This window comes from Hypanus sabinus, chromosome X1 (assembly GCF_030144855.1).
Source record: "Hypanus sabinus isolate sHypSab1 chromosome X1, sHypSab1.hap1, whole genome shotgun sequence".
NCBI lineage: Eukaryota > Metazoa > Chordata > Chondrichthyes > Myliobatiformes > Dasyatidae > Hypanus > Hypanus sabinus.
This window is the reverse complement of record NC_082738.1, coordinates 53,596,881-53,617,401: the sequence shown is the minus strand read 5'-3', so window position 1 is coordinate 53,617,401 and position 20,521 is coordinate 53,596,881. Positions and strand designations below refer to the sequence as shown.

At 38.0% G+C, this 20,521-nt stretch overlaps 1 protein-coding gene across 4 annotated transcripts in view; it reads right to left on the bottom strand.

Annotated features, from left to right (window-relative positions):
* The window catches only part of LOC132384943 (glucocorticoid-induced transcript 1 protein-like), a 51,205-nt gene extending 31,829 nt beyond the window's left edge, over positions 1-19,376 (bottom strand). For 2 of the 4 annotated variants that reach the window (XM_059956605.1, XM_059956606.1), the window contains exons 1-2: positions 18,643-19,376; positions 9,921-10,069 (exon numbers count right to left, since the gene is read on the bottom strand). In XM_059956605.1, coding sequence (XP_059812588.1) covers positions 9,921-10,069; positions 18,643-18,994 — 501 coding nt within the window. In that variant the 5' untranslated portion in view covers positions 18,995-19,376. The remainder of the gene's footprint in view (positions 1-9,920; positions 10,070-18,642) is intronic. The other 2 variants (XM_059956603.1, XM_059956604.1) reach the window with 2 other exon arrangements.
* Positions 19,377-20,521: the final 1,145 nt, after the last annotated feature.

Sequence of the window (20,521 nt, the reverse complement as noted above, 5' to 3'; positions counted from 1 at the left end):
AATCTCTTCAAAAATAGTAACAGCCAGTTCAGATGTTGGGAGATTTTTTTCACCCGCAGGCAATAACGTGCTGAAGGCACAAACTCACTTTAGGTTATTTTAATCTTATTAGTTTACCAGAAAGCAAAGGCATTAATAATTAAAACTGATCAGCTTGTGCGACAACACCTGTTGTGCAACAGTCTTCCATTTTAACCTGCACTTCCAAACAAAAATGGAGGCAGTATAGGGAAACTAGTGGAATCTTTAAAACACACCAATCATACCTGTGGACTCAGTTGCAATTTTAAACTCTGGTTCATATAGTTCAGTACCATAGGAACAGGGAAGAACCAACATGCTGTGCTATTTTTGACATGTCAAAAGACCTTTCGCTAAGCCAAATTCAGTTATCCAAATTCTTCTTATACAAGTGGGTCTCATTACCTTTGTGTTCACCCAGCCCAATACTGCTCATGGTATAATTCCCTTTAGTACATTACACATTGTAAATGGAGGCGGAAGTGACACACAGATGCAACTTTGCAAACACAATAGTGCTGAAGGAATACAGTGAATTATGTGAAACAAGCCGAGACAAACTGATGCAACAAAATACTCAGCATCAAGAATTCATGGGTAATTTGAAGTTGCACTTGGCACAAGTGCTCTTGACTTGCTATAATGAACACTAGCAAAATTTACATTTACCAAAACATTTCAGAAAGGAATCTTTAGTTATACACTGTAGAAGATTGCCATGAAAAGGAACCCAAAAGAACATTAAGTAAATGACTGCAATATCATGATAGGGTATCATAATTGAGTTCAACCGAAAAAAAAAACATATAGAAGAATTAGCAATTGTATAGATAGCAGAGATATTAAAAGCTGGTCATGAGTTTGGTTAGAACTTAAAACAAAGTAAATTTTAGCTAGTGCAGATACTATATTTTCACAATTATAATTCCAAATTATGATGTTTCTTTAAGAGGTAGCTGTGATTTTAATTCTTTACTTTCTTGTTTCAGGTGCCCAGGTTTTTCAGCTAATTCAGTGTGGAAGATTAAGGAAAAATGTACATCAATGAACAATTTATTTTTGCATATATTGTTAAAAGTGGGGTACCAGCTATAATGGGGTGGGGTGAAAGAATATCTAAATTAGGGTGATTTCTTTTGATAATGTTGAACTTTAGGTTAGTTAAGTTTGTAATTGTCTTTAAAATGGGAATTGTTACAGATGGAAAACAATTTAGCCAAAGTTGGAGAATTTGACATTGTCTGGAAGGCATCAATGTGCCTTAAAAGAAAAAACAGTTGTTCCTCAGCTTGAGGTAACCTTGCTGCAACAGTGCAGGAGGCCACAAAGAGATAGGTCAGTGAGGGAGTGGGATGGAGAATTAAAGTGGCAGGCAAACGGAAGCTCTGGGTGGCTCCCGCTGACTGAATGCAATTGCTTTGCAAAGCGATCACTCAACCAGCATTTGGGTTTTTCCAGTGGAAGAGAGCACATTGTGAACACTGAATGCAATGCAAGCGAATTACTGCTTCACTTAAGAGAAACTCAGGGTCCTAGCAAGATGAAAAGGATGTAGTTATGATAAGCACTGCCTCCCCTGCAGTAGTATGGGAATGCAGTGTACCATAAAGCATTTTATTTTGCAGAGTACCTTATCAAGGATTCTAGATAAACAGCTCTAATGAAAAGCAATGAAATACAAGTGGAACAAATACTCATTCCATTTCCTTGCTCAAATTCATTATCAAGTTTTATTACATTACTGGCATTGGCCTTCCTTTGTTCAACTTTAGCAAATTAAAACTAAAATGAATTTCACTGTCCCACCCAAGGCTTGGAAATCAGTAATTTAAAAAAAGTCTGAGACTCCACAAATGCACTCTGCAACAACAAAAAAAAAACTTGCAACCTGGTGGAGTGCTTGTCCTATAAATATCTAACTAATCTTTCCACAGTAGACAAGAACAATGTAACAAAATGGTCTTAATACATCTGTGCGCTAGAAAAGCACATCACATTAAACTGTTGCTAGCTTGGACAAACAGATGAAATTTCTCCAGATTGAGAAAATTATCTGTCAAACAATGATCATGAAAGCTTTAGTCTGGCTTCTGCCCACTTCCTTTCCAGTCTCGGCCCAAAATGCCGACTGATTTATTTCTCTCCATAGTAGCTGCTGGACTTGCCAATCCTCCAAGATTTTGTGTTGCTCAAGATTTCTAGCAACTCCAGAATTTCTTGTGATCGTGAAAGCAAGACTGAAAGTTTCCAATTCCAAGAGTGCAGAATCCGACTAATTTTATGAAATTTAAATTGTGGTGGATTAGAATTGGAGTAAAGTTAAAAAACATTACTACTTTTGCTTTGGCCCAAATGTAGTAAATATCTGTTGAAATTAAAACTTGTTTGATCAAAAGTCAAAATACTGGAAAAATAGCAACCTTTTTCCTAAACCAAAAAAAGGGCTCTGGTTTAAAACCCAAAAGGATTCAGTTTGCCTTTTAAGAATACAATTCCATACCACATTAAAAAGTGATTAGAGCAGACAGGAGTCTGAATGTTCAGACAGGATAAACTGGAAATTCTAACAATGACCAATTAAACTACCAACATTTCAAAATAAAAAAGGCCTTTGGTCTGTGGGAGGAAACCCACATGGTCATGGGGAGCACATACAAACTCCTTACAGGCAGTAGTGGGAATTGAACCACGTGGCTAGTAATGTAAAACGTCATGCTAACCACTGTGCTACCGTGCTACCCTAAAGTTGTATAACACCACAGAATGAAAAAATTTGATCCCTCAGTGACAAAAGCAATTCAGAAACGTATTGAACATTTCTCAAACAATAATGTTTTTGCACTTCAGCATTAATAAGTAGAATGATGGAATACAAAAATGTAGAGTGCTCATCTCAATTACCAATTCCAACCCCAGCTAAACAAAACCCATTTCACAAGCAACTTTAAGAAAATAATATAACAAGTGACAGGTCACAAATAACTAAAAAACAAATCAGAAATAAACATGGCTAATTGAATTAGACATAGACTGGCAATTAAAAGTAGTGTTCATTTCTTACTGAGATTTCAAAATGTTCTTCCATCCATGGACTGCAACACTATTTGCACAGGAAATGAAACATTGGGACATCCTGTTTTGTTACTAGTTCAAGAAGTGTTCTAAATAGACCAATTAAGCTTGAAGTGCTAATGCAAAAATTAAATTAGAACCACATGGTACAAGTATTGCAAGTAAATTTTGCCAAGAAATTTCTTAGTTGGACTGCTTGACAATAACAGCACCAAGTTAGGAGCCACTCCGAATGAAATTAGTTTCACGTTGACCTGTGTCATTGCAAACACAATGAGCATCCTCATGCTTCATCCTGACTGGGTGGTAGGCCACTTTGACTTCCACTGTGGCTGAGAACATACTGCACCTTGCTAATTAAGGGGAAAAAAAAAGAGGCCAGATATCCAAATTTGAGTGGTCCTGTATTAAAATGGCAGAATCTGTGGCAACTGTACATTCATGGATCAACAGTCAACCAAGCAGGCAGATACTCATGCAAATGTGCACTACATGCATGCAAGATGTGTTTTAAAGTTGTTTGCATGTTGCAAATGTTTCACGATCTATTTTTGTCTTAAAAAAATATATCACAGAACAAATTTCTTGGCATTACTTCATCACACAAAAATAAGACAGTTGTGTTTCAGGATTGATTTATGCCAAGTCAAGCCTCAATTTTGTCAGGGGCCTAGATAAATAGCCCACTTTTAGATTTGTACACAAATTTAAGAATAAATACTGCACATCAAACCAATTTTCGCCATGGATTTTTCAGAAATTAAATCATTTAATTAACCCATTCCCCTCTCATTTTGGAAAAATGCATACAAGATTTCACAATGGATTATGTAGATTATATTAAATGCAAACGATTAATGCTTGAAAATGTATTGCAGTTTTAAGTCCTAACTGAACACATCAGTTGCTCATAAATTAATACAGAATGATTTTAAGATGGCCATGGGCTATTAGGATGAAATGCTGACAACCAAGGGACATGAAGAGGACTCTTAGCTAAGATGCACAGCAGTAAATCATATGTCTTGAAACAATACAACAGAAAAAGGTTGTGATTATCTAAGCTTTTGTTTTGAATTGGAAAACCAATTCGTTAGGAGAGCAAGGGTGTTAGGGTGTAGGAGTGAGAAGAATGAGAATCCAGCAGCTTGGAATTGTGATCTGGGCAGAGAAGCACAAATTGATATGGAAAAATCAGTGCATCTCAATTAATTATAGTTCTGCAACACTTGGCACAGAATGATACAGCATAGAGGCCTATTAAAATACTCATTGTTTACAGTAAAGGAAAAAGTTCGTTACAAAATCTACTTTCAATTTCTTAGACAATTTCTCAAAACCATTTCCCCATCTTAAAACAACTTGCATAGAAGGCAAAAATGATTTTGCCAATTATAACCATGTCAAGTAAAAAATCTTGTTTACTAAAATGCTTACATCCACTAGTATGTCAATAAAGTTTTCTTCTTGTGCATCTCAGTTTCCTTTGAGAGCTGGAGATTTGAATTTGTCTTGACAAATGCTTACATAACATCAATGAGGCAGCCATTATCTTTTGCTTTCTCAAAGCTCAGGGAAGAAAAATCTTGATGTGGCTTTGGTTAGAAGAACACAAGCTCTCCAAAGCTTGTGCAAAATGCACAACACTAAACCATTTATTAGTCAGTGGGGAGGGGTGGGGGGGGGGGGGGGGGGAGAGAGTGGACTGCGTACAAAATGTATTTCAGACAATATGAAATCACAATGTAATATTACCTAGAAATTTTACTTCTGAACTCTGCAAGTGTTGATATCAAATCAAGCAGTATTATAATAACTCCAAAGAAAAATATACCAGACTCCATTACATTCTACTCAATGTCACAAGTCATTGACGTAGCTGATAAAAAAAATTCAAGACCAAGGTTACTCAAGAATAAATATGCAAATATCCACAAATGGAAAAAAAAAGCAGAAAAAAAATATAGGATGGCCTGGAAGATGTTGGAAGACAAGCTAGATAAAAAAAAGCATACAAGAGAAACTATACTTCTGAAACTGATTTCTCAAGAATCATACACAAATGGGAAAAGGCTTAAAATGTGTTTGAAATTAAAGTTTTTGTTGAATACAACTTTATTTCTAAGTTTCAGCCATCTCAGTACAGTGCATTTGTTAACATACAAATGCCAATTCTTGTACAGTTGATGGAAATTGAAGATTAGAAATAAATTCCAATACACACTATGACAAAATGTTAGGAAAATAAACAGATTAAGTTTCATTAACAAACTATTCTGGAAGGCTTATGATGCTGTATTACAGAAGTAATTATCCACTGAAAGTAATCAGAATGCGAATTTTTAGACATGTCTAAAAATGTCATGTGAAGTCTTAAATTAACCAAAGAAATTTGTATATTCTATGAGAGCCTTTGAAAGAGATTATCTTACTTGTCACATGTCTATCAAATATTGAAATACAGTGAAACACATGGCTTGCATGAAAGACCAACATAATCGGAATGTGTGCTGGGAGCAACCTGCAAGTGTCACCATGCTTCAAGCGCCAAAATAACATACCCACAACTTACTAGTCATAACCTACAACTCTGGAACAGCTGGAGGAAATCCACATGGCAATAGGAAGACATACCATTGTTTTTAAGTTTGCACGAATTGAACTCCAACTGATGGTGCTATAAGCATTACACTAACCACTATGCTACTGTGCCACCCTGAAGGGGTTCTGTTAACAATTCTAGCATTAATTTTAACCAAACAAAATTTCCAATGGAGATTGGAGTTATGGCAAGTAGACCCATGGATGTGGTGTCCTACCAATGATTCTATCATTTTAGAACAGATCATTTCAGAACACAGAACATTACATTACAGCCCTTTTGCTCATGACTGTGTGTCAAAATTTTAATCTACTCCAAGATCAATTTAACCCAACCCTCCTACATAGCCCTTCGTTTTTCTATCATCCCCATGTCTAGTAAGAGTTTCTTAAAATGCCCCTTGTGTATCTGCCTCTTCCACCACACCCGGCAGGGCGTTTCATGCACCCACCACTCTGCAAAGAACTTATCTCTGACGTCCCCCCATACTTTCCTCCAATCACCTTAAAATTATGCCCCTTTTTTATTAGCCATTTCCACCCCGGGGGGAAAAAAAGTTGCTGGTTATCCTCTTGAACCAAGCTTCTGATCATCTTGTACATCTCTATCAAGTCACCTCTAATTCTCCTTCGCTCCAGAGAGAAGCTAGGGCTCAATCAACCTATTTTGATAAGATATGCCCTCTAGTCCAGACAGCGTCTTGGCAAATCCCCTCTGCACCATCTCTAAAGCTTTCATGTCCTTCCTATAAAGAGGTGGCCAGAATGGAACACAATATTCCAAGTGTGGTCTAACCAGAGGTTTACAGAGCTGCAACATTATCTCACTGGTCTTGAACTCAATCCTAGTTTCAGAATAATGGAGAACTGGATTATTCGGAGCATGCAAAACACCGCTATATGCAGTCTTTTAACCCTGACACCAACACCTTTATTCATCTGGATGTCATAGCATTCAAGATGTATTGAGCTTTCTCCTAGTTTGTGAATTGAAACTTAGGATTTCCACCAAATTGTCTCACTTCCAATATAGGAGATGTTAAAGGGGAAGTGTGTGTGTTTTTTTTAAAAAAGTAGAGTGAAAGAAAATAGAATAGGTGGAAGAGTAAAAGTTAGATTAAAAATAGCAAAGGCAAAACAAGATGATGAACCAAGCACAAGTACACTCAATCACCTAAAATTATTCCATACTTGTGTTAATGAGATCTGCACTGACTTCAGGGCAGCATTTGTCAGCAAGCAATGATATAATAATTGGTAGCCCTACTGTCCAAACCTAATGAATTTAGTCTCTCACATATGTAAACTTCTGGCTTAATATCAATAACCATTCATTCACTGTAAACACATCTTGCTAGATTTTCTTGTAGTTACATTTAGCAGTTACATTTTAAAGCAGAAGATAATTTTTAAAAATCCTTAATGTGATAAGGCTAAAGAAAACTGAATTTAATTATATTCAGCCACAATCTGAATTGTACAAATTCAAACACCTAGACAACATAAAGATGTGCACAAGACTGTTTTAAATTAGAATGTGCAGATTACAAGCATCAAATCCAAAATTGCCTCTTTCACACAAGAACTCAAAGTTCGAGGTATCGTTATTTCAAAGCTCAGGAGGGTTAGTAAATTCGAACATTATGCGTTCACCTTTGGAATCTAGCTTTGAATCCAGTCAGCTGAAGTAAAAAAAGTATGACAGCTTTTACAAAGCTTCTAAGCAAGTAGCCTCAACCAAGTTCCTAGAGGTCACAAGCATACAGTGCAAAAGGGCTCATAATTCAGCACTAAGCTGACAGCTTCAGTCCAAAGACAAAGATAGCTGGTGTGGGAAATTGAAACTCACTGTTAGCAACTGTTCTCTTCTGAACATGGCTGAAGCACATTTGGCAGAGCTTGAGGCAGACATCAAATGCAAAAGTGGAAAGCAGTTCACCCACCAGCATGAGACTTACTCATATCGATAAGCATGAAATTTATATAGAACAGATGCAAATGGAAAAAACTTTGAATCTTAGGATGCAGATCCCAGCAGTGCACCCACCCCCATAAAAAGAAATGAACATGCAGAGTCCAATCTAACAGGGTTCACAGCATTTCACCTTTCTTCATAAATGTACAATTTTCACTGAAGCAAGGAGATGGAGATCTCATTGGTTCTAAAGAGAACCAATGTTGAACTTGCTCCATACCGTGATCCATCTTCCCCTTAACACCAGTCTCCCAAATTATGAATGTCCTAGTTGAATAGAACCAAAGAAATTTTAGCTTAGATTGTAATATTCTTGGGGGAGAAACAAAACTGAATGGGAAAAAAAACAAATCTCAAAATGGTGACAGCAAGTCATTAGCAAAATATAAGATTTAAGGAACTAACATCAAGAAGCAGTTCCCTAATCAATCTGTCAACAGTAGGACTACTCAAACAAATAAAAATGTCACTGCATATTAAAGCCCCATTCACCAAATACCCAGCACTACAACATTCTTGAATTCTCTCCACCCACTGTCACCACCCAAAGAAAGTTCATTGGTTTGCCATTTTCTTTGCAGAAGTACATTACAGGAACTTAAGCAGCAGTTAGCTTCAACAACTGGGGGAAAAAAAAATCAAAATGCACCAGGTACAATGCACTGAGTTCTTCTAGTTACAAACTTACTTGGAAATATGACGCAAGTTAAAAGTAAGCAAATCCATCATTACTAGGCAAGAGAATGCTCCTTAAACACACCTAGTAGCATAAAGCAGCAATAAATGTCACTCCAAAATCTTAGAAAACCTACAAAATTCAGTCCAAGAGAAAAAAAAAAGGTGTGGGGGGGGGGGGGGGGGGGGGGAGAAGAAAAGCAGTGAAACATCACCAGACAGGCATAATCAGACAGGGCAGATCACTACCCTGAGGGGGAGAAGATAAATAAATTGAAGACAGGCTGGTGGGCATTTCATTGCTGTGATCTTCAACTGCCAGGTACAGGCACAGAATATGAAAAATTATACTTTGATATGATGATAGTGATGATTTATCAGATAATTACTAGACATTTAAATTGATCAAAAATGGTTCATTTGGGCAGCCTAATTTCCAGGTGATCCAACACAAAGAACCCTATTAAGTTTCATTCTCCAGCACCCGTCTCAAAGGTAATTGAAATTGTTATTTTCTTCATTTGCAAATAAACAGGAAATCAAAATGCTAGTTAGACACTCAAATTTCTAAGCCATCATAATGGATCATGTTCAGAAATCATGCATAATAAATCCCTGCAATAAAATAGTAAATCCAAGAGAAAATGTTTCAATGTTTCTAAATGAAAAGCAAACTGGTCTTTTGCAAATCAACCATAGAATCTTGAAACAGGTAGGATACCACAATGGTGGATCTGTTCCAGCTACCTATCCACCATGACCTCAATCTTCATTCTGAATATCATATAATAAAAGTCATCCTAGAATGAGGTCAGAAACCCAAAAGGTTCTTCAGTGTAGTATACAAATTTCTTTGGTTAATTCAAGACTTTTTTTTCACATTAGGTAATCTACTTATCTGATAACTGCATTCTGGTGACTTTACTGATAATAGCTGTGCATTTGTTGGACACAGACATATTGAACAGCGAAGTTAGCAGAAATGTCTAGAACAGCTTCAACCTAGTCACAAAGGCAACTTAAAATATCAACACATCTTAAATACTCTGTCATTAGACTTTTCAAATACCATCTTCATGATACATCAGTGGTAAATTTGACATTTTGTTATCTGGTTTCTACAGCCAAGTAAATGCCGCACTAATGGAAATAGTATTAGCAGCAATACAAAAATCATTCCCATTTGTCACCTGCCCACTAGAACGCCAAGAAACTTGTTTTTTTTTTAAATATCCAATGAATTTTTGGAATATTGCTGGAAAACTATTTATTAAACTATTTGCGATTCAATTTAACCCTTTTAAAGTAACCCTCCTCTCTCCACAGCCAAACACAGAATAAAATAAATCTGATCTAGTATTACTTTCAAGATCAGGAACCAGATTGTACACTATTAAGTGAACTGTTTTTGAATGTAGAATAGAAAGCAATGCTAAACTTCACTTCCTATAGAAGCATTTCAAATCCACATTTGATTATGTTTTTTTTAAAAAGTCATCCTACATTCAGATATTGCTTAAAGACCAGCCAAAAAAATGCATAAGACATTAGCCATTATGTCTTTTTATTGAAATACCTGTGTAGCTTTCTCATTCTCTGATGATACAGAATGCATATCTGCATCACGAGGCCATTGTCCTACCAGGTAAGGTCCAATTATGGTGTCAAGAGAGGAGGTGCGGCGTATACAAGATAGTGTCTTCTGAGGCTTGGGCTTTTCAATAGCTAAAGGGAAAAAGACAAACATTTCCGTCAAAATAACAGAACAATCATTACACAAAAGGAAGTCATTCAACAATTATACTCCAGCTCTTTGAAAAGCAACTATTCAGTCTCATTCCCCACAATTATTTCATCCTCCCCCCCCCCCCCAATTGCCTGTGCAATGCAATTCCATTTTGACAGGCTTAATTACTTTCATTGTCCAGATTGTTTCTAGCATCACACCAACACAAATCTTCCACCACCCACCCCTTTTGCCCATCACTTCAGATTTGTAGACCCTGATTCCACGCCATTCATTCATGGGAAATAGTTATTAAAAATAAACATCTCCCTCCACTTTACAGTCCAATCTTTCACAGCTGCATTACATTTTAAAAAAGTATATGAATGGTCAGTTTATTCCACAACTCAGGCTTTAAGTCAACATCATAGGCAAAGTCCACATACAACTTGCTCCATTAAATTTTAGATAGCCCCAATTCCTGTGGAAAAGGTAATAATGCAAAAACATCCAAAATTTGTCAAAAGAATGCAGAATATTACAGGTAGATAGCAAAGTAATCTTTCAAGATGCAGGATGAAGTCAAACAAGTTGTGGTGAATCCATAAGTTAAACAAAGGCTAGTGTCCAAAGTCAATTTCCATGATACAACAAAAACTCTTCACTTTAAAAATCTAGTTATTTAGCGAGACTAAGAAAAATGGCTGATTGTTAATATACACCATGCATTAGCATTTACACTCAGTGCCCACTTTATAAGGCATCCCTGCTCCTAATGCAAATGATCTAATCATCTGGTATCAATGCAAAGCATGCAGGCATGGTCAAGAGATTCAGTTGTTTAGACCAAACATATGAATGGGGAAGAAATGTGATTTAAGTGACTGTGGAATGATTGCTGGTGCCAGACAGAGTGATTTGGATAACTCAAACTGCTGATTCTCTGTTGTGTGCGAAAATACCAGTCTTAAGTTTATAGGGAATGATACAAAAAAAATCCAGTGACTAGCAGTTCTGTGGGCAAAAACACCTGTTACTGAGAGGTCAGATGAGAATGGCCAGACTGGTTCATGCTGACAGAAAGGCAACAGCAACTCATAACCATGCATTACAACAGTGGTGTGCAGAAGAGCATCTCTGAACACAACCTGTCAAACCTTGAAGTGGATGGGCTACAGCAGCAGAAAACCACAAACATACATTCCTTGTAGGAGTGCATTTCCCTCTATTCATAGAATATTTTACCTTCCCAACATACCTCCTGTCTGAAAAGCACTTTTGAACAATGACTGCAACAGTGCAAGGTGCATTACAGAGCTACTGTTCAGCAGCAGTTACACCCTTATTCTTCTCCTTTTCTTAAGCTCCATCTGATTTGGCCCACAGACAGCTACACCCATCTAAAAGCAGCTTTCACTAGCATGAAGTTTTAACCCATTTCTGCACACGTCTTCTTTCAGTTCTGTTCTTTCCACGCTCTTTCCATGCCAGGTGTTCACAGCATAACAGCAAATACCCTGAACAAGTGTATCAAAAAAAATCTGTAACTACAAAGATGCTCAAATGACTGCCACATTAAAGATTACTGACCAAAAAACTATTTCTCACACCACATATGCTGTGCTTTCAATTGAATATCTCCAGTGAGTTTTTTTTTAAAATAAAAAAGTAATAAAAAAGTGGTATTTAGACTTTTTTCTCCCATAGGCTCCAATTTAGTCACTTTCACCAGTTATCTCAGGATTAGTGGTGCCATGTCATAACCACTTGCAATCCAGTTATTCCAACCAAAACCCCTACCCATTAATAATTTAGGTACCCATTCAAAATATGATCTCAGAAGCTGGCTTCAAGTTACCACAGGGAGTTGCTTCTAAAAAGGCATTTCCAAATTTCTGTTTAACTAGGATTCCAATGCCATAACTGAAGCCTACATTATGGCACCCCCCCCACCCCCGCCATTTACAAATTGTATTTACAACTAATTCACAATCATTTTCAGATTGAAAAATTACTGATAGAATATCAAACATGAATATTTCACTCTATATCAAAAACTGCACTTTAATGGGTATTTTATTTATTTTAAAATATCATCCCAAGTAGACAAGTTGCTACATAAAAAGTATTTTTCCTCCAGATAAGATTCAACCAGCCAATCAGCTGGAATTTCCTGCAACTCAAGTAATTTGACAATGTGCCAGAATGATAAATGACATCAACACCACATTGGAAGAATATGGAGCACTAATGAATAAATTTGTATCTACAAAGTTTAGTGGCAAAACCCAACGGCAGAAAGTGGGTATGGACCTGTATTTGCAATTTCAAAATAGTTGAGTGGTACCACAAACTTGTGCTTCAGTTGAGAAACAGTAAAAGGAACAATTCCATTATTGTTAATAAAGATTCTTTCACCAAATGGACCCAATATGTGAAGTTCCAATTAATTCATAGTTTGTTGGGCCTGCTGTGGAGACATTCTAATTCTGATGCAATGTTTGTAGAGTCACAAAAACTTTCAGCCCAGAATCCACATAAACCTTCAAGCAATCATTGACACTAACCCTTCTTTCTCTCTCCCAAAATACAAACTCTCCTGACAGCACTACTCACCTACATGCTGGGGGCATTTCATAGCAATCAAGTTACAAATCCACAGATCTTTGTGATCTCCACAGAGTAAATAACCAAGCAACTAATGTACAAAAACAAACTGTACAAATACAAAAAATATTAATAAGTAATAAATATTGAGAACACGAGCTGAAGAGTCCATGACTGTGGGAACAGTTCCGTGATTGAGCAAGTGAAGTTGGATGAATTTATCCCATATGGTTCATGTTCGTGAACCTGGTGGTGAGAGTCCTGAGGCTCCTGTACCTTCTTCCTGATAACAGCAGCAAGACAGCATACACACTAAACACATTTACCCACCCTAGATCCATACTCTTCTGTACCTTAACCATTGAAGTGCCCATTAAGTATATACACCACCTCCTCTGACAGCATATTTTTGATATCAACTACTAAACATTTCTCAATCCCTTTAAGATACCTTTTCAACCTCAAATATTCCATCCACCAAAAGCGTAATTTCCCAATGGACAACCATTTTAATTCCCATCTCCATTCTCATTCTGACATGTTATGCCATGATGAGGCTATTCTCAGGGTGGAGAAGCAACATCTTATAATCTATCCAGGTAGCCTCCAACCTGATGGCAAACAGATTTCTTCTGATATTCCCTTCCCCTTTTCTTTTCCCCCTCCCCCTTCTATTACCCACTCTGGCCTCTTCTCACCTGCCTGTCAATTCCCCCAGTGCCCCTCCTTTCCTTTCTCCCATGGTTTAACTCTCCTCTCCAGATCCTTCTCCTGCTCTTTACTTTTCCCACCCATCTGTCTTCACTTATAGCTTGTTCTCCTTCCCCTGCCCCCACCTTTTTGTTCTGGCATCTTCCCCCTTTCCAGCCCAAAACATCGATTGTTTATACATTTCCATGGATGCTGCCTGACCTGCTGAGTTCCTTCAGCATTTTGTATTGCACCTTAAGCTTGGTCTCTCCCGTTTTCTGATAACATCACCATTGGAAGGCCAAGTATCTTTTCCAACAGGCTACATAAAATTATACACTTAAATCAGGTCACCCCTCAGCCTCTTTACCCAATCTAACCAATTTTTCCCAATAACTAAAATCCTTTAACCCTTGTCCATCTCTTCTGCACCTCCACCACAAGATTGTTCCTGTAGCACAGTAACCAGAACCATGAAGCATTCCAAGTGTGGTCTAATTAGTGTTTCATAAAGTTGCAGGGCATCTCAACTTATATTAATTGGCATGACCCATGAAGGCAAACATATCATCTTAATTTTACATGTGGACACTTTGCTGGAACTATAAATTTGAACTTCAACAGCCCCCTCTATTCAACATTCCTTAGTGCTCTACTTTTTACAACTCTTAGTCCTACTTCTATTTGGATTTCTAAAATGCATTGCCAGAATTAAATTTATCTGCCAACAGATGGCAAACATTCCATTTGATCCATTGTATGTCCTGTTCTCATCTTAAACAACTCTTGTAATCAATCTCATCTTAACAATTATCATCCACAAACTTACAAATTGTATCCAATTTTCACTTCCAAATTGTTAATATGCATCACCAACAAGAACCACTGTACTAAATCATCCTTCAGTCATTACTCTGCCTCCTTTCAGGAGATTTTTGGATCCCAAGTGCTTTAACTTACTGGACCAGCTCACCATGTCAAATGTCTTACTGAAGTCCATACACACACATCTCCCATCACCTTGTCTACAATGTCCTTTGTTACCTCTTCAACAGTGGTTAAATTAGTGTGGCAGGATTTCCATCACACAAAACCATGCAGACTATCTGGGAATACAAATTTGAACTCCAACATCCCCTTATTCCCCAACATTCCTTAGTGTTCTACTCATGCCCTGCCTTTCCAAATGTACACAAATTTATCCCTTGGGATTTCCTTCAATAACTTCCTCTACCATTGAAGCAAGACTCACCAAGTCCTTACTACTACTTAAGTAAAAGAACATTGCTATCCTCCAGTCTTTTAAAACCTCACCTGTGACTAGCTAGGACGCAGAGCCCTATCAAGGCCACAGCTATGTCCTCTCTCCATTCTCAAAACCAGGGATAGACCTCATTTGGTCCTGGGTAATTTAACACCTTTTATGTCCCATAACATCCAACATCTCCTTAATAGTGACCTCTTCCCAAGAATCCATGTACCCCTTCGGGAACTCACCATCATCCCTGCCTGTCTTGATTAATATGGATGAAAAGTATTCATTAGCACCACACTTCCATGGTACACGTTGTTTATTTTTCAGTTCCTAATGGGACCCACTTTTCCTGATTTACGTCTTGGGATACTCCTTAATCTAGGGCCAAAAATGCTTCTGCCTCATTTTGCACTCCTATTTTCTTCTGCACCTTCTATTAAAGACTCACTTGACTCATACCTGCCACGCTTCCTTGCTCCACCCAAGTCAAAATTTCAGTCGATTAAAAAACTAAAAAATAGTCACAATTGGAAAAAAGAAAAGTAGCGAAAATCACTGACAGATGTGTGTATGCATTACTTTCAAAATGGAGGGAAAGAGATGGACATTGTTTCACGTTGCTATCCAGCATCAGAAATGAGTTTGTAGCGATTAGACAGCTCATATAAATTTTTTCAATAGGAATTATTGGTAACTAATGAATTGCTGGAAGAAATGTATTGTATGCCCTCCATTTTAGTATATTCACTATTTAAAACAAGATCACTTACCTGCAAAAAAAATGCACAAAATATCTATCAGCCGATGAAACTTTAAAATGACAAGTTGACAAAGTTATGAATTCCTGACAAGCCTTCTCTTTGGGAATGTAGCAATGAGTGCTCTTTCACTTCTGAATTCTTTGCTTATCTATTTAGAACCGTCCCTTCAACCTCCATGGTTAATTACTTCCCAGAGCCTCACTTTAAGAAGCAATCTTAATACTTGCAACTTAAATGAGATTACATGGCAACAAACTAGATAATTTTACCTTCAGATACATTTTGTGAAAAGCCTCATTTAAAAATAAATTTGTTATTTAGGCCAACTCTACAGAACACATTCAAAGGCCAATTTTGTATTCCAGAATTATGAAGAATAATATTGACTTGAGGTCTCCAGTCTTACCCTTAAGAGAAATTATTAGCAAATTGTTGGCAATCCTAATTTTGTTACGTCATATTCCAATAAACACAGTAGGCAGACTATTTCATCTACATAAAGCCCAGCCCTTCAGTTTTTTTAACAGCTGTGGCAAACATGCATGGGAACAAAGAACAAAGCATTATAACCAAATATTTAGTACAGTAAAACAAACTATAGTAAATGGTGGCCAAATTCATGAGGAAGGGTGGCACCCTTGCATGGGACTGTGCTAAATGGAAACATCTGTGTGCCATTCACAACCCGAGCCTTCACATGTGCACCTCAGTGATATAAGCCAATCTCCACCAAGAAACAAGTTGATGGTTAATCTCATATCCTGCAAGTAAGATTTAACTAAATGCTCAAATTAGTTACTTTGGCAAAAAGTACAGAAGTTGCAAGTTTCTATTCTGATAGCACTACTTTTCTGTTCATTAGATTTTGGATGTGAAACAAATCTGCACCAAAAAAATGATTGGTTTCCTCTTCTGCAGCATTGCAAGTAAAGACCCACTGTCATTAAAATGTTTTGTAAACTCTATAGGGTTTTGTTTAAAGACTAATTATATTTATAGAGGTATTTGGAATGCAGACAATCAGAATTTATAAACCACAAAACAGGAAAATCTGGTCATAGCGCAGATATAGTGAGATTATTTAAGCTCCAAAACTGGAATGGATATCATATAACCACACAAGTTAGGTCATTCAATTACATAATCACTTAATATTCCAAGAGATACCATTGATTGCAAAGTCAGCTGGATCAACATGTACACCAGGGCTGTAGAAAAGCAAATCAAGACTAGATATCTTTCAGTAAGTGACTCATTTAAAAAAAACACTTCAAAGCCTTTCCACCATCTACAAAACACAAATCAGTTGTGTGATCAAGTATGCTCCACTTGTCATCCTGTTAAAAGACCAGCAACAGCATACACGAATACAAACCTCATCCAGGAAAAAGCAACCGTTTTATTGCTAACTCCCATACAGCATCTTTGGTGCTTATCCCTTCCAGCATGAGCCTTGACTGCAGTGGTACCATCTACTAAATGCACTGCAATTCCTTGCCTTGGTCACTACAAAGAAACCACATGGATGGTTTCCATCGAAAAGGACATGGGAATACTACATTTCTCTGATCATACATCTCGATTTGGAAATGTATTCCATTCTGTTGCTGGGTCAAGATACCAAAACTCCTGATCTAACAACACCCACACCAAAAAAAACCAGACAGCTTAAAGCACTATCTCACTCCAATCTTCCAAAAGACCAATCAGCAGTGAACAAGCAATATTAAGTCTTGCCAGTAATGCCCAGATTGTTTTTAATGATAATCTAGTTAACCAAGTTAAAATAAATTGTTGATTTAGCCCATCAAGTTTGTGCAGGCTCTGTGCAACTCCATCAACACCATTCACCACTTACTTTCTCATGCTCATCTCCAACTCTTCTGCCACCCATAGTTTTGGTGATTTAATAACCAGCACATCTTTAGGATAGAGAAACCAGAGCATCTGGAGATTAACTCACAGGATGAACATACAAATTCCAGTCAGATAGTGAGAGATGGAGAAATAGAATTAAGTTCACTTTAGCTGCAAAGTAAATGCACAATTCGAATCAAGTGTTCACAAGTTAAATCCCACTCCAGAGACCAGAACACAAGTGTTATAGCCAGTATTTCTCTGCTGCACTGAGGAAATAAGCTGAAATATCAGTTTTTGCTCAAAGTTAAACTGGCCACATCCTCTCCAATATTTGGCCTCTTTCAGGTAGACATGCACAAAAAGTGAACCCCATAGTATCATTTCAAACAATGATTACTGGAGTTATGAAAACCTATGGCTGTGCACATCGAGAAATGCAAATGGTGAAATCCAGATTCTATTTGTTGGAAGCACATTACTTGTGTAACGAATTAACATTTCAACAGTTATAATCTACTGATCAAAATTTTCAAATTCCATCTGAAATCATTTTCCAAAACACAAAAAAACTCATACCCATTTATCTGACAGTTTAATGAACAAACAAGGATCAAACCATTAAAAGCATAATATTTAGATTTTGCGCTGATTAAATGTATTTCAAAAATGAAGCAGTGGTAGTTGCATTATTTGTATTGACAGATCTATTACTGCACAACACTGGATTATAGGATTAAAAACTTACTGTTGAGTATAATTTAATAAATATCATAGCTTCCATAGTCACAAAATGTGCTATCAAAAGAGCAGCAGCTTTAATCAGTTGTTGCATAATAGCGCAAAATTTAACATAAGATTACAATTTATTTCTGACATGAAATTAATTTCCCCTTTCAGGCTCTCTTGATCCATGCTTCCAGATAGATTGCAGCCATAAAAGACGTTTAAATCTGAGGTTCAAATGACAGCTTTACATATTATTAAACATATCGATCAGACTTTTCATTACGAATATTAAGAGTCCGAAAAAGAAAATTTGCCAAAAAAAGCGTGCAATTTATTTCAGAACTTGCAGCTACTTCTGACAGCAGATTGCAATGCCAAGCTTTGTCATTAAGGGGAGTCTCTTCTGCGAGGATAGTGCACAAAAACACAAATGGAAAAATCAAACATCATGCAAGCGGAGATTTCTAAGCAAAAACTGCAATGTTTACATAGAAAGGAAGAGGTGAAATTGGGAAGAAATAAATTAAGCTGTTGACCCAAGATGGTTCTGCCGGGGGGGGGGGAATACATTTAAACATCATTAACACAACTTATTGACGGTTTGAAACGGCTAGGGTTAGTGGCTCTACCGGAGCAGGGCTCGCACCGTTGTGCCTGGCAGCAGGTGCAGTACCTTTACTAACGGGAGAGGTGCAGCAGGAGGCAGAGTGACTGGCTTTCCTCTCGACGGACGGCACCGCTCTCCAGGCCATCTCTTGCTCGCCCGGCCCGGGGGCAATACTAGTAGAAGTGGCCACGGTGTGAAAAGCGCTGCGACTTGTCGGTGGAGACACAGACACGGAGGTGGCCGGAGCCGGCGGCGAGCACGAGGAGCCGACGGCCAGCCTTGTGCCGGCGACGGCGGTCGGAGCATTGTTGCTGGCGGCCGCTCGCAGCTGGAAGGGGATGGTGGCTCGAAGCGGCTGGGGGCGGCTGGAGGTCGGGGAGCCACTGGGCCGCACTCGCTGTGCCACTTGCGATGACATCGCCGATCGACCGAACTCGGGAATGGGATTTAAAGAACAATAAATGGCGGCAGCAACCAGCTGCACAGACGGAACTCCACTCCCCTCACTACTCCCCACTGCCTGACACTGCAGTTCACATTCGCTCTAACTTTCCTTCAGCTGCGATAAGGCCGCCTCCACCAGCCCTTCACGCTCTCTCACTGGGCGCGCGTCCAACTTTTCTATTTCCTATTGGCTACCCTCTTCGCTGCTCGAAACCGGTGTAGCCAATGACAAGGAGGTAGTGGCTCATCTCTGAAACGGTGCCAAAGATTGCAAGCGCCTATTGGCTGATTGACATGAGGTGGATCGTTCTTTTATTTGCTCTACTGCTACTGGATGTGTCGACGCTACTCCAGGCGGTTGCTGTCAAACTTTGTTTTTGATTGGATGAGCGTCATAAAATGCTCCATAGCAACGTTAATGAGTGAGGTCACAATCAAAAGCTTTGTCAGTCACATGATTGTTTCTCAATGTGTTTTACTACCAACTTTGACGTCATCACCATAATAAAAATAATGAAAAATATTTTCTCTTGGTCAATAACTGAAATCATTGTTATTTGCTTATTGCAGTTCAAAAAGCCAATTTGCTATAAATTTGAAGAGTGCATTGTTTGTGTTTTCTCTTTTACATTCGTCTTAGCTGACATCAGCAAATAAATTGTTCTAATGCAGCCAAGGAGTACAAAAAATTGATGGTTAAGTCACCATTAGTGCATGGTATAAACCCAGTTGAAACGCTTTTCAGTCGCCACCTTTTGCTGTGTGGAAGTCCCAGGGTTCCCATCTTGTTTATCTGTTCTGCATTGCAAAAAAAATACACGGGATTCAGGCCCTGTTTCCTGATAACCCTGGCCTTCAGAGCCATTTGGAGCACGTCATTGTGAAGGTTTCTGACAAGAAAGCTGTGAGACACGTAGCCTCCTTTTGCAGAAAATATCTAGTTCTGATGAAACATCACTCGCCTGATTTTGTTTCTCTTTCCTTAGATGCCTGATCTGGTGAGTATATCCAATTTTTTTTTAAATTTCAGATTTCAATTATCTACAATATTTAGTTTTTACAGTATTTAGTAGCTAGTTAATGGAATTACATGTTCCAGTTATCATTAATGTTAAAGGATGCATGTTCCCTATGATAAATAATTTGACTGACCTCAAAAATACTCATGTCATGATGCTGTCCTGGTAAATGACCCCGAAAAGAGCGAACACGAGGAAATCTGCAGATGCTGGAAATTCAAACAACACACACAAAATGCTGGTAGAACACAGCAGGCTAGGCAGTATCTACAGGGAGAAGCGATGTCGACGTTTCAGGCCGAGATGATGCCTATCCTGCTGTGTTCTACCCCGAAAAGAGATTAAGATTCATTGTGATGTTATAGAATAAAAGTGACATTTTTCAGGGAATAGCTCCGATGAGCAATTGGTATAGGCTCAGAAAGGCAGCGTCCGTTATTAAGGACCTCCAGCAACCAGGGCATGCCCTTTTCTCACTGTTA